Source organism: Benincasa hispida, chromosome 7, assembly GCF_009727055.1.
Source record: "Benincasa hispida cultivar B227 chromosome 7, ASM972705v1, whole genome shotgun sequence".
NCBI lineage: Eukaryota > Viridiplantae > Streptophyta > Magnoliopsida > Cucurbitales > Cucurbitaceae > Benincasa > Benincasa hispida.
This window is the reverse complement of record NC_052355.1, coordinates 6,640,284-6,655,574: the sequence shown is the minus strand read 5'-3', so window position 1 is coordinate 6,655,574 and position 15,291 is coordinate 6,640,284. Positions and strand designations below refer to the sequence as shown.

At 34.9% G+C, this 15,291-nt stretch overlaps 1 protein-coding gene across 1 annotated transcript; it reads left to right on the top strand.

Moving 5' to 3' along the window:
• The first annotated feature begins 3,010 nt into the window (after window positions 1-3,010).
• LOC120082089 (pentatricopeptide repeat-containing protein At2g03380, mitochondrial) lies at window positions 3,011-13,309 on the top strand. Its single transcript, XM_039037310.1, has 3 exons — window positions 3,011-6,465; window positions 7,129-7,351; window positions 13,128-13,309. The coding sequence occupies exon 1, from the start codon at window positions 3,098-3,100 to the stop codon at window positions 5,210-5,212; it is 2,115 nt and encodes a 704-aa protein (XP_038893238.1). The 5' UTR covers window positions 3,011-3,097; the 3' UTR covers window positions 5,213-6,465; window positions 7,129-7,351; window positions 13,128-13,309.
• Window positions 13,310-15,291: the final 1,982 nt, after the last annotated feature.

Here is a 15,291-nt window from a genome sequence, read left to right as displayed (position 1 = left end):
ATTTTAGATCTGTTTGATTTTTGTAAATCAAGTCTATAAATATCTCTTCCATTTTTAGGTTTTGTTGCTTTATTATCAACTTTCTACTAATATTTTCAAAAATCAAACTAAGTTTTGAAACTAAAAAAAAAAAAAACAGTTAATAAATTATTTTTTACTTGAAAATTTATCTAAAAATCCAATCGTTTTACTAAAATAAAGAAGACGAAAATTACGGTAGGAAATTAAAAAGAAACAAACGTAATCTTCAAAAACCAAAGAGTTATGAAACCGTGCAAATATTTCATGATTTAATTCTTTTTCAATTGGTTTCATTTTCAATTAGTTTTCGGTTAGGTTAATTTGTTCTCGCATATTTCCTTTTAAGTAATTAATTCACATTGGTACGCATGAGACAACTTGGATTGTCATGTAAAATCTATGAAAAACGTTTGATTTATTTTTAAAAGTTATGTGAAATTGAATGGACAATTTATTTTAGGATAATTGTTTTAAATTACAAAACTATTGAAAATATTTTTAAATATAGCAAATGTTATTATCTATTCATATCTATCACGGATGGACAACAATATTTTGCTATAGTTATAAATAAGTTGATTCATTTTACTATATTTGAAAACATCCTTTTATATTATTTGAAGAGAGACAATTTAAATTTTAACTAATTTTTATTTGCTCAAAATTAAAGATAATTTCTAATTCATAAACATTTTAAGCGAGTGTTGTAGGTTATTAATACTTTCCTTACAAGCGATCAACCCTCGAACCTAACTTTTATAAGGAAGATCAACAATCAATCCTCAAAATAAAATATGCCTTATCTTTTCAGATTGGAGTTATTTGTTTACCTTTTTCTTACGTCATATCAGCAATGAACCATTTCGCACACAGATTAGGATCTCGTTCTCTTGCTCCTTGGGGTTTGTGTTTTTCAGCTCATCACTGTCTCGATTTTCTCTCAATCTCGCTAGCTCCCATTCTCATTCTCACTCTCTTGCTCCTTGGAGGTTTTTTCAGTTCATCACTCTCTCAATTTTCTCTCACTCCTTAGGATTTAGGCATTTCAATTCATCCCTCTCCCTATCTTCTCTTGCTCTCACTCTTCTCTACTTCTTCCACTCTTGCTCTTTATTCTATATTAACTAGAGTCTAGCATAGTCACACAATAAAATTCGTTTTGATAATTTCCACTGATTTTTAGTAGTACAACAATGGTAAGAAATGGGGGATTGAACTTTCAACCTTTAAAGATTATGTTAATTACTATTAAGCTCAGCTCACCGAGCAATTTCCATGGATTATGTCGCATGTAAAATGTAAAAAAAAAAAACATAAGTTTTAAAATGGAGTATACTTCAATGTGGGGCCAGATTCGGTTCCACTATAGAGGTTTTTGTATGGATGATTTTTGGAGGCATTTGTTAGATGATATAATTAAATTTATTTTTATCCCCTAGCTTAAGCATTTGGGTCAATAGATGATTTAAGATGGTATCAGAGTAGATGGTCCAAGAAGATCATGTGTTCAAGCTTTGTATCTTTTTTTTTTTTTTTTTTTTTTTTTAAATAACAGTAGGCCAATTAGTGATTAAAAATGAAAATCGCATTAGGACTCTAACTATTTTGCGATGGGTGAGACATCCACCCCAGTAATTCATTTAAAGTGGTGGTGGAGTGCTCTGACTTAAGCCAAAAGATTAATTTCCAGTTTTTTTCTTAGATTGAGTCATTCCACATTAGCGCCTATGGAATTGGGTTATTGGAGCAAAAATCTTGATTTTTTTTAAAAAATAATATTATTTTAATAAATAGTGACAAAAATAGAGTTGAAGGAAAAATAATGACAAAAATAGGGTTATAGAATTGTGGACTTGGTACACGATTAAGAGAAAGCATATACTCGGTCTATGACTATTTAAATGAATCATGGACCCTGTACACAGTAAAATTGTGTACTCAGTCCACGATATTAAGGTCCACATAGCTGCCACATCCGAGACTTTGTCATGTAGTATGTCATGTTGGAATTCATGGACTCCGTCCACGATTTTCATAAAAAAAAACTTCTTTGTTTTACCATCGCTTTTAGAGGTGATCATCAGTCTGACATGTTTAGCTTTAAACAAAAATCGGTTTATGTATTTCTATGAAATAAGGAAAAAAAAGTGAAGAAAGGAACAGAGAAAACGAAAGATAATGAAACAATAAAAGTAACTGACAAACTAAGAAAGAAAAAAACATGAAAAAAAAAAAAGAGAAAGAAGAAGAAAACAAAACAATGGAGTTTGAGAAAAAAAGAATAAGCAAAAAGGAGGAAGAAGAGATGGTATAATGAAAAAGAAGAGAAAAGAAGAGAAAGGAAGAGAAAAAATCTAGCTTGTTAAGGGAGAGAGGTGAGAAAGAGAGGGGAAAGAAGAGAAAGAATGGAAAAGTTGAGTGAATTTCTTGGGTGTTGGAGAGGAAGTAGAGAGAGAATGCAATTAATTATAATTTTTTTAGAAATTCAAATTGATTTTCTCCAAAAAAAAAAAATCATTATTGGGCATGGTTTTGAGCATTATTGAGATGTAATAACACATGTTTGACAAGACTAATTCACATCATTTCTTTTGTACACGATTTTTAAAAATTGATGGGCACATATAATATATATAGTTATTTTAATAAATAAGAGACAAACATGAAATTCGTGGACCATGTCCACATTTCTAATGTGGAACTCATGGACCCATCCACGATTTCTAATTTGGCAAAGTTTTACATGTGGCTGCCATGTGATCTTAAAATCGTGGATCATATACATGATTTTGTCTAACCTGTGTATCGGATCCACGATTCATTTAAATACTTGTGGACTCAGTACACATTTTTCTACCATCATGTATTGAGTCCACGGTTCCTTAACTCTATTTGTGTAGTTGTTTTCATCTCAACCCTATTTTTGTAATTATCTTTAAAAATAACTAAAAAAATCTCATCGCTATAATTATCTCAATTTCCTTCCCTCTTTATTCGCCATGTTTTAAATAGGAGCATCCGACCTCACCATTCATGAAGAATGGCGGCTTGACGGTTGAGCATTCCACAACTCGGAATGTTGCAGCGCTTCTTTAACCTTCCTCGAGCATTCTCCCGTCTCGCAGGTCCTTTACTTCAAATGGGGCACCACATGTCTTATTGCGCGTATGCTTCACATCCCCCACTCTCCGATCTCCATCAAACCATGGCCTCAGCACAGTCTATTTCGTTACATTCGTGCTTTTATCTCATTGGACTTTGTAAGAACATTGATACTCTCATCAAGTTCCATGGGTTGCTTATAGTGCATGGCCTTGTCGGTAATCTTCTTTGTGATACTAAGTTGGTCGGTGTTTATGGCGCACTTGGGGACGTGGGGTCTGCTCGCATGGTGTTCGATCAAATGCCCGACCCAGATTTTTATGCGTGGAAGGTGATGATCAGGTGGTATTTTTTGAATGATTTGTTTGTGGATATTATCCCGTTCTATAATCGCATGAGAATGTCTTTTAGGGAATGCGATAAAATTATTTTTTCGATTATTTTGAAAGCGTGTAGCGAATTGCGTGAGATTGATGAAGGTAGAAAGGTCCATTGCCAGATTGTGAAGGTGGGGGGTCCGGATAGCTTTGTATTGACTGGTTTGATAGATATGTATGGTAAATGTGGGCAGATTGAGAGCTCAAGCGTTGTGTTTGAAGAAATTGTTGACAAAAATGTGGTTTCTTGGACTTCAATGATTGCGGGGTATGTACAAAATAATTGTGCAGAGGAGGGTCTGGTTTTATTCAATAGGATGAGAGAAGCATTGGTTGAAAGCAACCCATTTACTTTAGGGAGCATAATAACTGCGTGTACAAAATTAAGAGCATTACATCAGGGGAAATGGGTGCATGGCTATGCCATTAAGAACATGATGGAACTTAGCTCTTTCTTGGCGACCGCTTTTTTGGATATGTATGTTAAATGTGGGCAAACTAAAGATGCTCGCATGATATTTGACGAGCTACCTACTATTGATCTCGTTTCATGGACTGCAATGGTTGTTGGATATACCCAAGTTGGCCAGCCCAACGAGGCATTGAGGCTTTTTGCTGATGAAATAAGGTCTGGTCTCTTACCTAATTCTGTCACTGCTGCAAGTGTTCTTTCGTCGTGTTCGGTCTCTGGTAATTTAAGTTTAGGAATGTCAGTTCATGGACTTGGGATTAAACTTGGGCTAGAAGAATGTGCAGTGAAGAATGCTCTTATTGACATGTATTCTAAATGCCACATGATTGACGATGCTTATGTTATCTTTCGTGGGGTTTTGGAAAAAGATGTGATTACTTGGAACTCAATGATATCTGGGTATGCTCAGAATGGGTCTGCATATGAATCCCTCCGTCTCTTTAATCTAATGAGATCAGACTACCTTGCACCTGACGCAATAACACTGGTGAGCACCCTTTCAGCATCTGCCACCATAGGTGCTGTACAGGTTGGTTCATCACTTCATGCTTACTCGATCAAAGAAGGCTTATTTTCATCTAATCTTTACATTGGCACTGCACTTCTGAACTTCTATGCCAAATGTGGTGATGCTAAATCAGCACGAATGGTGTTTGACGGTATGGGAGATAAAAATATTATCACGTGGAGTGCAATGATAGGTGGTTATGGAGTGCAGGGTGATGGAAGTGGGTCCCTTTCTGTTTTCTCCGACATGTTAAAGGAGGATTTGAAACCCAATGAAGTAATTTTCACGACAGTATTATCTGCTTGCAGCTATTCAGGAATGGTTGAAGAGGGATGGAGATATTTCAAATCTATGATTCAGGATTATAACTTTGTGCCTTCCATGAAACACTATGCCTGTATGGTTGATCTTTTAGCTCGATCTGGTAGACTGGATGAAGCATTGGACTTCATTAAGAAAATGCCAGTTCAACCAGACATTAGTTTGTATGGAGCTTTTCTTCATGGATGTGGATTATACTCAAGGTTTGATCTTGGAGAAGTCGTAGTCAGGGAAATGTTACAGCTACATCCAAACGAAGCTTGCTATTATGTGCTTTTATCTAACCTGTATGCTTCAGATGGGAGATGGGGTCAAGTTAACGAGGTGAGAGATTTGATGCTACAGAGAGGTTTGAATAAAGTCCCAGGGTATAGCATAGTAGAAAGTAATGAAGGTGTGCTATTTCATTAGCTGAATTCATTTGTTATGTGATTCATATTTTCATATTCTCGTTGAGATAATCAAGAAACCATGAAGCTTTGAAATGCTGATCTATGGAATTTTCTTACTACCCATGACCTCTCCTTCAATGGAGTTCTGACGAGGCTTGTCCAATAGGGAAATGTCGGATGTTGTTGATCATCTAACTTTACTTGGAGAGTTTCAGTGGATGGAGAGAAGGATGTTTGTATTGAGAATCCTGTCCGTCTGAAGGGTTTTTGTGTAGATTATTTTTTTCTTGGTTTAATTAATCCTTCTCCCTTGAGTGACACGGTCTTTGCCTTGTTGTGGAAGGTGAAAAATCCTATAGTAGGTTCCCCATGGAAGAGATTAGGATAGGGTGTCGAGTATGGTGCCCAACTTGATGGAGCCCTAGTGTTGCATCCTTTGCATGAGGACAGTTGAGGATCTTGATCATTTTCTTTGGGTTGTGATTTTGCTTACACAGTTTGGAGCCCTTTTCTTGAGGAGTTTGGTCAAGGCTTGGCCATACATAGGGTTGTAGAGAGATATTGGAAAGTTCCTTCTCCATCATTGGCAGAGCTTTGTGTTATTTTTCTGGGGTTTTTGGGAAGAACGAAACAATAGAATATTTAGAGGGATTGGGAGGCCTTGTTAGGTTTTATGTGTCTCCACGAGATATTGAGACTACGACCTTTTGCAATTATCTGTGAGGTCCTCAGTTTGCTTAATTGAAGGCCATTGTAGTTTTCTTCCCTTTGTTGTGGGCTGAAAAAAAAAAACCTAAAAACCTACTCAGCTGGAATCTTCATACTCACTCCCTCATGACCAGTTCATCAATAGTAAAGACCGGTGGTCTGTCTAAACCTTCCTGCTTTCCTTCTGCATTGTGAGCAGCTAAGGACTTGCTGCTTGGTTGTTTTCTTCTGAACGCATATATTGGAATGGGGTCTTCAACCCATGCCCTCTAATAACATCGCGATATTGGTTTTGGGATGTTTTGTCATAAATAGATGTTGCGGAGGGGGCAAGGAGCTGCATACTCTATGATGGTCCAGATTGTAGGTATAAAGAACATAATCAACTTCCTATTGAGAAGGTTCCGTCTGCCAACACAAATTATACTTGAAGCTGATTATACATATTTTGAAAAGGACTTAAGCTAAAGTTATCCTCCATGATTACAGTAAACTACAAAGTGATACAGGAGCGCAACCACATTTTGTTTGATCAGACAGATAGTGACATTGCCAGTTCTAAAAGTGAGATTTCATTTTCATAATTTTCAGCTTTTTAGAATATTTAGCTTCTTCTGATGACCTAAAATTAAATTAAATTTTCTAAACCTTGGGCAGTCGGCCAATTTCTAGTAAACGAAAGATCTTATTTCCTGCTGACTTCTAATTGGAATTTTTTTTAACTCATCATAATATCTTAGAGCTTTGAACATTTTGGAATTAGTAGTAGTTTAACAAACATGGCACATCTTGTATATTCTTGGCATTCTCATCGTACGAAATTTTCTCTCTAAATCACTAACTTATTATGTATCAATTAATCTGGTATTCCTAAATTAAGTTTTGCTTTGCCAATCTTGATGTGTTGATTGTTAGGATAATCTTCCTAACTGGAGTCAAGATCTGAATTGTATTGAATATAATGGAATAACTACAAAATACCCAAGTATAGAGGCACTTGGAACCTCCCTCTTGAGTGTACACACCCAAGCTCTAGATCACTCCACAAAATAGCCTCCTTCCGCTCACTCACCAGATTCATTTAACTTTCCATCTAATTACCCTTATACCCCTTACTAATAATAATATACTATTATTCTTGTCTAGATACCTTATTGGCGTTTCTACTACTTTTATTGCTTGTTTATAGCTCATACTGGCTGATTTTGACCACCTTTCTTTTTGCAGGTAGAAGTGTTTTTTTTACTTTATACTTCTGCTTCTTGATCAGAGCGTGAAATTGACATTTACTAAAAGGCTTGGACGAGGACCCATGTTTTACAACTTGACCAGCAAAGCCAAAGCCTTTTGCCTTTGACAGTATTGCAAATTGTGAAAATTGTTCGCACTACATGTTTTTGAGCTCCCAAAACAACTTGAGTTCCTCTGCTCTGTGGTGTGAATTCATCAGGTACTATTTTACTCTGTTAGTATCTCCAATGGAAAAGACCACTTGATTAAGTTTCATCATAGATTTTGCTCATTTTATAAGGACCTCCGAAAATTAGATTTTTGTCATGAAATTTGTAAATTTTCTCAATTCTTCAAATATATATACTTGTGTACATGTTGACATTTTGGAACCTCGACATGAAAAATGAAAGGAAAAATCGAAGAATGATTTCCTCTCGATAATTATCTCGGTTTTTTAGCAAAATTTTCACGAAATTTTGGAAAATATTTTGAGAAATTGGATGAAATAACTGGTCGTATGTGATTTTTGGAGAAATTTGTTTTGTGGAATTTGAACTTTTGTATTTATATTAATTTCAGTATTAGAAAGGACAATCTCTAATACAGTCCTTTGATGTTTTCAAAATAAATTTTAATATTTAAGCTGGTTGTTTTTCTTGGATGATCAACCTTTGGGCTTGTTGATCTCCTGGGATGATCGACCTTTGGACTTATTGATCTTCTTGGATGATCAGTCTTTAGGCTTGATGATCTTCTAGGATGATCGACCTTTGGGATTGTTGTGAGGTTAGTGTACCAACTCTATTGGTGGTTATAAGATGCGTGTGGGACGTATGTTGGCAAGCATCAATACGTATCGCGTTCCTTGCCATGCGCCAACATGTGCAGGTATATTGCAAATATGTAGCAGATACGTTTAAGATATGTAGCAAACATGTAGCAGATAAGTAGCAGACATATTGCAAATATGAAGCAGACACGTAGCAGACATATAATAGACACGTAGCAGATATGTAGCAGATATGTACACCAAGGCGTTGTGTGCTACTTTTCCAATGTCAATGTGTGTAACCATCAAACTTGGAGATGGAGAAACAGTAGTACGACTCTCGAACTTGGATACGGAGAAATAGTAGTGCAACCATCGAACATGGAGATAGAAAAACAACAATGCAACCCTTGACCTAGTGCAACTCTCAAACTTCGAGATGGAGAAGCAACAATGTAACCATCAAACTTCGAGCTGGAGAACCAACAATACAACCCTCGAACTTGGTCTCCCAGATGAGGTGGAACCATATAGACCAGACTTGATCCCGTAGATGAGGTAGAGCGAGATAGACCAGACTTGATCTCGCATATAAGACGGAGCCAGACAGACCAAATCTAATCTCACAGATGAGGTGGAACCAAGCAAATCGGACTTGATCTTGTAGATGAGGTAGAGCCAGGTAGACCAAACTTCATCTCGCAGATGAAGCAGAGCCAAGAAGACTAGATTTGATGAAGCAAAAACTTATCTTTTCGCCAACTGCATCAGACTTGATTTTCCACCCTCCACATCGAACTTGACTTTTTGTCGTCCGCATCAAGCTTGATTTTGCGACTTAAGCATGAAGATATCATTGCAAAGCTTCCAAACTTGAGTATGAAGATGGAGCATCGACGAATTCTCCAAACTTAAGCTTAATGAAATATCAACGAGTCCTCTGCGCTTGAATTTGAAGAAGCATTAGCGAATCTTTCACACTTGAATTTGAAGATGCATCATCGAAGCCTTCGATCTTGAGCAAGCGAGCCGCAATAGAGTTTGAAGATAAAATGCCACTTCAGATGAGTGAAGCCTCAACGTTGAAGATAAAGCGATGCCTTAAACCTAAAGATGAAGGGGCAACAATGAAGCCTTTGAGCTTAAATTTGATGGAGCATTGACAAATCCTTTAAACTTGTGTTTGAAGAAGCATCGACGAATCCTCTGAACTTGAATTTAAAGAAGCATCGGCAAAATCCCTGAACTTGATTTTGAGGAATATCTATAGATGAAGATGAAGAGTCGGACTTTAGCCGAGTGATGCCTCAAACTTGAAGCAAGCAACGTCCAACACTGCGTCTTTATTTAAGTGATCAGAAAGACAATTGAATTTTCCAGCGAAGACTTTATTGTATGCATCCAACTTGTATAATATTGTGCAGACGACATGCGTTTTCAACTTGTTGTGTCACATCTTTACTAGGGATAAACATCTTCAATTTATTGTATTGCCCCCAATAGGGATGAACATCTTTAGTTTAGAGTTGCACTTCTTAGTGAGAATGAACAACATCAATTTTGTAGTGTCACACACAGGGTGATTGTGCCACTCTTTTTTTTTTTTTTTTTTTTTTTTTTTTTGTGAAAGTGTTTGATAGATGGAACTTAAATTTATTAAAGTTGCCTATGTAGCCTTGAAGACAAAGATCAAGTCATAACGTAGTTCAAATGTTTTTTTTTTTTTAGTCGTTCACCTTTTAAACTCATGCCGTTTAGGAGCACCATGCAATTTAGGCTTTTGTGATAAGGAGCTTCTACATTTAAACTTTAGAAGCTCTTATGATAAGGAGCTTCTACATTTAAACTTTAAGAGCTCTTATTTCATCATGGCTTTGATCATCCTCTTCATTTATAGAATTCGTTAATATGATGAACTTTGACTTCACCATTAAGGAACCTTCTCTATTTATATCATCAACAAACAACTTCATCTTCATGTGTGAAGGGACACAATTGTGAATCTTCTCGTCATTGTTTTCTTCATGAAATGGTCTTACTTTCAAGGTTTTCATCTTTCTTTTATGTTGATCGTTACGTTAGAATCAGCTCCTTCAGCAAGAAACACTTTTCAATCTTCTTTTAATTTGTCTGAGCTACTTTATCAATATCCAACTCAATCTTCTTTTCACGAGCTCACTTTAGAATCAACTCCTTCATCTCGGAGCACTTTTCAATTAGGTAACAACCTGATGATACTTGCAGCAATTATGATCGTCTATTCTTCTTACTTGTTTTGGTCATTTTCATTTCGGTAGCTGAATAAGTTGCTTCTCCAATAGTTGTTCCAACATGTTTGCAATATCAAAATCAGGGAATGAATAAACATTCTCCTGTCTTTCTTTAAGAGTTGGGCGACGCATCTTGCCGTCGTCATGCTTTCTTTCAAGTCTTGTTTCTCTTCCTTTGGAGGAAAAATTTAGCGGAGTCATACTAACGACCATAGATTCTGTTATGGAATTCTTCACAATCTTTTCAGTGCTTTTGATTTCATTCTTGTCTTTTGCATTCTTTAAGGACTAGGAAATCTTTTGTTCCCATGTTGGCGATGCTCAACTCCATGTCATGAGCGCGTGTTACCAACTCCTCAAATGTACGAGGTTTTATCTTATAGGATATAAAAAAGCTCCTAGTCCATGTCTTGGGTGCACATCTCCACTGCAGATAATTCAGTGACTTTATCTTTGCAATCCAAACTCAGAACTCTCCATCAATTGATGTAGTCGATGACCGACTCTCCCTTCCGCTGCTTGGTGCTTGTTAGCTCAATCATGCTGACGATACGCCTAGTGCTATAAAAGCAGTTGAGGAACTTTTTTTCCAACTGTTCCCAGCTGACAATCACTTCTGGCTTTGGATCAGTATATCAATTGAAAGCATTTTCTTTCAAGGTACGGACGAACTGCTTGACTAGCTAGTCTCTTTTGGTTCCTGCATTTTTGCAGGTTTCAATGAAATGAGCAACATATTACTTCGGATTACCCTTTCCATCAAACTGCTAGAACTTTAGAGGTTGGTACTACATTCTCAGGTTGTCGATTCTCTTGGTGTACAACTTAGAGTACATAAAAGAAGATTGCGATGGTCCTTTGTACGGAGCTCTTATGAAGTTCGTAATCATATCCTACAACTATTGACTTGATGAAGAGGTAGCAGAAGTTGATTGTTGAAGTTGATTATTGCAGTTGATGCAATACGGTCTTCTCTTTGTCATTGGATTTGACATTAGGAGTTTGACTCGACTCAGCAGCTTCACGAACCTGCATCTGTTCTCTTAAAGCAGCGATTTAGGCAACGATTTCATGATCTCGCTCCTCTACAACTTTCATTAGGAAATTTATCTCTCTCCATCTCTACCATGGCGTACTCAGCTGTTACGTCAGTCATCATGACAGACACTACATCAAAGTGTGATTCTTTCTCTGATTGATCGAACAAGGGATTTTCTCTGCCTTTAAGATATTTCGTCAGTTGTTCCTAGATTTTCTTTGTGAGGACTTAACCTTTTTCTTGTTCTTGTATGATCTCCTTTGTATGATTGCGGGTGACAGGTCCAAAGTTACCATCGTTGGTGTCCTTTGTTGATTTGTTGATTTAGATGACAAGAGAGATGAGAGGTAGAGATGTCCTATTGGGCTTGCCAATTTATTCGCACGAGGTTTCCAGAGAAACATGTTTCATGAAATTTGAACTTTTGTATTAGTATTAATTTCAGTAGAGCGAGTACAATCTCTAATACATAGTCTTTTGATGCTTTCAAATAAGATTTAATCTTTAAGCTTGTTGATCTTCTTGGATGATCGACTTTTGGGCTTGTTAATCTTCTTGGATGATCAGTCTTTGGGCTTGTTGATCTTCTTGGATGATCGATCTTTGGGCTTGATTATCTCTTGGGATGATCAACTTTTGGGCTTGTTGATCTTCTTGGATGAACGGCCTTTGGGCTTGATGATCTTCTTGAATAATCGACCTTTAGGTTTGATGATCTTCTCGAATGATCGATGTTCGCACGAGGCTTCTGAAGAACTGTATTTTGTGGAGTTGAACTTGTGTTGATGTAGATTTGATGTGAATGTGGTTTATTTTCTAGTACTTAATCTTCTGATTCTCTCTCAGTTGAATGTGTATAAATGATGTATTAAAGCGGAGTGTGTGGATGTTCTTGAAGTTGGAATCTTGGAAGAATGCTTATATCTTCAAAGGACTTTAGTCTTCAAGTGTGGTTAGGTTCAAGAGTTGAGTCTTCTGATTGTAAAGAATTCTCTCAAGGTTTTCTGAAGTGTAGAATTGCTGACCCTTACAAATGAAGAGAGCTCCTCTATTTATAGTGTTCTTTGGTGGGTTTCGTGAGCTTAGGCTTGGCTTGGCTGGTCCATGGACCTGGCCTTTAGGCCCAATTAATTGGATTTGAGCCTAATTTGGTATTTGAGCGAAATTAAGCTTATTTTTGGGCTCAATTGGACTTTAGCCCAAGTTATAATATCAAATTGGACCAGCTGTAGATTTTAATTTGAGAATTGTGCTATTAGTTGCAATTAGTGATAACTTTCAATTTGAGAAAATTAATACAACCTTGAAATATTAACACTTGAAATATTCACTTTCAGTTTGTTATTAGTTATCAGTGGCTATCACTGATACACTTTCATCAATTGGAATCAATCTTGAAATATTAACACTTACTATCAATGGCTATCAATGACAAACTTTTATAAGTAGTTATCTACTTTGAAAGATTAAGATATACCAGTGATAGAAAATTATTAGCGGTTTATCACTGATAGATTTTCATAAAATAACTATCTACTTTGAAAGATTAACATAACAACTATTACTAATAATCTTCTATCATGACTATCACTGACTAATTGATGCTATCAGTGACTATTACTGATAGACTTTCATCAATTAGAATCAACTTTGAGATATTAACACTTAATACTCTCAATGACTATCAATGATAGATTTCTATAATCGGTTATCAACTTTGAAAGAAACTAGATATATGAATATCAACTAAGTTTTATCACCGATATCACTAATATTCCTTGTATCGTGGTTATCAGTGATAGTTTCTTCAGCGATATCATTGTATTGTTATTGATAATGCCAAAAATGTATTATCTCGCTCCATTTAATTCAAGGTCGTTACTTGGTTTTATGTGTTTATTTAATGGTTTTATAGGTATCAAGCATCTTGGAGGTAGAATTGATCGTTAAGAGTCGTTCGAGGTTAATTTGGAGTAATTATGAGCTAAAAAGAGCATCCAAGGCTTTAAAGGAGATAAAATTTTGATTTTAATGTTTTATGTAACCTACACAAATGAATTTTATATAAACTGGTCATGTCAAGCATGTATTTGATCATGAATGTCAGTGATAGATTTCATATAGTAAACCGTGTAAAGTGTCATGTTTAACATAAATCTTAAGTAGCAATTGAATTGGCAAAACAAAAAATATCAATAAATAAAGGTGTCACAATTTAATGCCCAAAAAAATCGATGAGAAAAATCGAATAAAACTCTTAAGTGCAAACCATAATTAAATCATGGGTTTAGGCCCTAATTCCAAATTATGCTCTTTTTTAATCCCTAAAATACCCTTAGCCAAATTTCAATTACATTGTAATTACAATTTCTGCCATTTGCAAATTTGAAAATTGTAAATCTAGATTCTCTTCTACACAATATCTCTCCACTTTTTTTTAATCTTAAAACTGGATCATTTTTCTTTTTCAAATTTGAATGTTAACCATTTATTATCTTTATTCTAGTTTGAACTTTTTATACACTAATTATATCTAATTGTTCCTTTTTATTATTAAGGATAAGGATTTCAACCCCTATTTTCTAAACTTTACAAGCATTCTCCCTTTTTTCCATACTTTCATAATAAACAAGCATTCTCAACTCTTGTTATGGCTCATTCTTTTACTAGGATGAGAATTCTTTGGGTTTTCTATCCCTACAAAATCATAGTTAAATTCATTTGTGGATAAGTTTTCTCTCACCTCTAATGACACTATTTCTCGGTCGAACATCAATCGAAATGACTTCAACAATCGTATTGTAGATGACAAAGATGTGTTAAGGTTTGATGTGATTATTTCGGGCTCCCCAATCTAATTTTCTCATATGTTTTCCTCTATAGTTTTTCATGCATCTAGGTTTATTTATTAATAAGTAAATTTTCATGCATATACGATATTTTTTGCATGGCTTAATCCAAAATCACTTTATAGATCCAAACCAAGATCCCAATCAGAATGTCCAAATCAAAAATAAAGAAAACAAATCGAAATCCACCCATTGCCGGTGGTTGGCACTTCAAAAGCTCTCCAAATCTATCATCTAACATCCAAAGAGTACATCAAAACATAGACCAAAATTCAATGGATATTCAAGAACTTAAAAAAAAAAATCCAAAAACTAACAAAATCCAAAATTCATACAGCAGTGGTTGATCGGTTGGCTACGTCAGTAAAAGAGAAGAATGAGAGAGAGAAAAGAGAGAGAGATAGCGGAGGGGAGGCCTTACCATTGATCGACGCTAGACGGTGACACGATGGAGCGACGAGTGTATTATATATGATCTAACATCACTCTCACTTGTGAGCTTGAAATATGAAGAAGACCCAACATTGGAGAGGAAACAACATTGCAAGGGTTTGAATACAGGATATCCTAGACCAACTTACTTTGATAGCATCATCATAATACAATTAACTTTAAATTTATAATAAAAAATATATAATATTTTTTAATTATTAATTTAAATACATAAAACAAAAATAATACTAATTTATTGTCTAAAATATTTATAATTTCAATATAAATATTAATTTTTAATCAAATTTAAATAAATAAATAATTAAAAATATAAATATAAATCACATACAGTTTTAAATAAATTATAAATTAATTATCCATGTGAAAATAATTGAAACAATAAGCCTAGTTTGATTTATATAACTAAATTATACCAATTTAATATTAATTTATTAAACACCGTAATTAGTTTTTTATTTAAGATTAAAATTTACTAAACACTATTTTACTTCATTTCACAACTTATTTTTCTAAAATCACAGTTATCAGATAGAACCTAAAATGAAATTTGACTGTGTTTTAAAAATTATTTTGAGTAATTATCAAATATATTTAATTTTTTTAAATGACTTATTTTCAAGTTTAAAACATTCTATAACGTGGAGATGTTATCAAAGGAGCTGCTCATTGATGTTGATGCATCGCTATTTTTTTTAACTTCGAAAAAAAAAAGTGAGATCATTCTGAAATATAATAAGTTTTATTTATTTTTCTTTTATTATATGTTTTAACTTAGAT

Bases quoted from the DNA above. Each gene is read 5' to 3' on its own strand.
- LOC120082089 (XM_039037310.1), top strand. From the start codon at position 3,098: ATGTTGCAGCGCTTCTTTAACCTTCCTCGAGCATTCTCCCGTCTCGCA.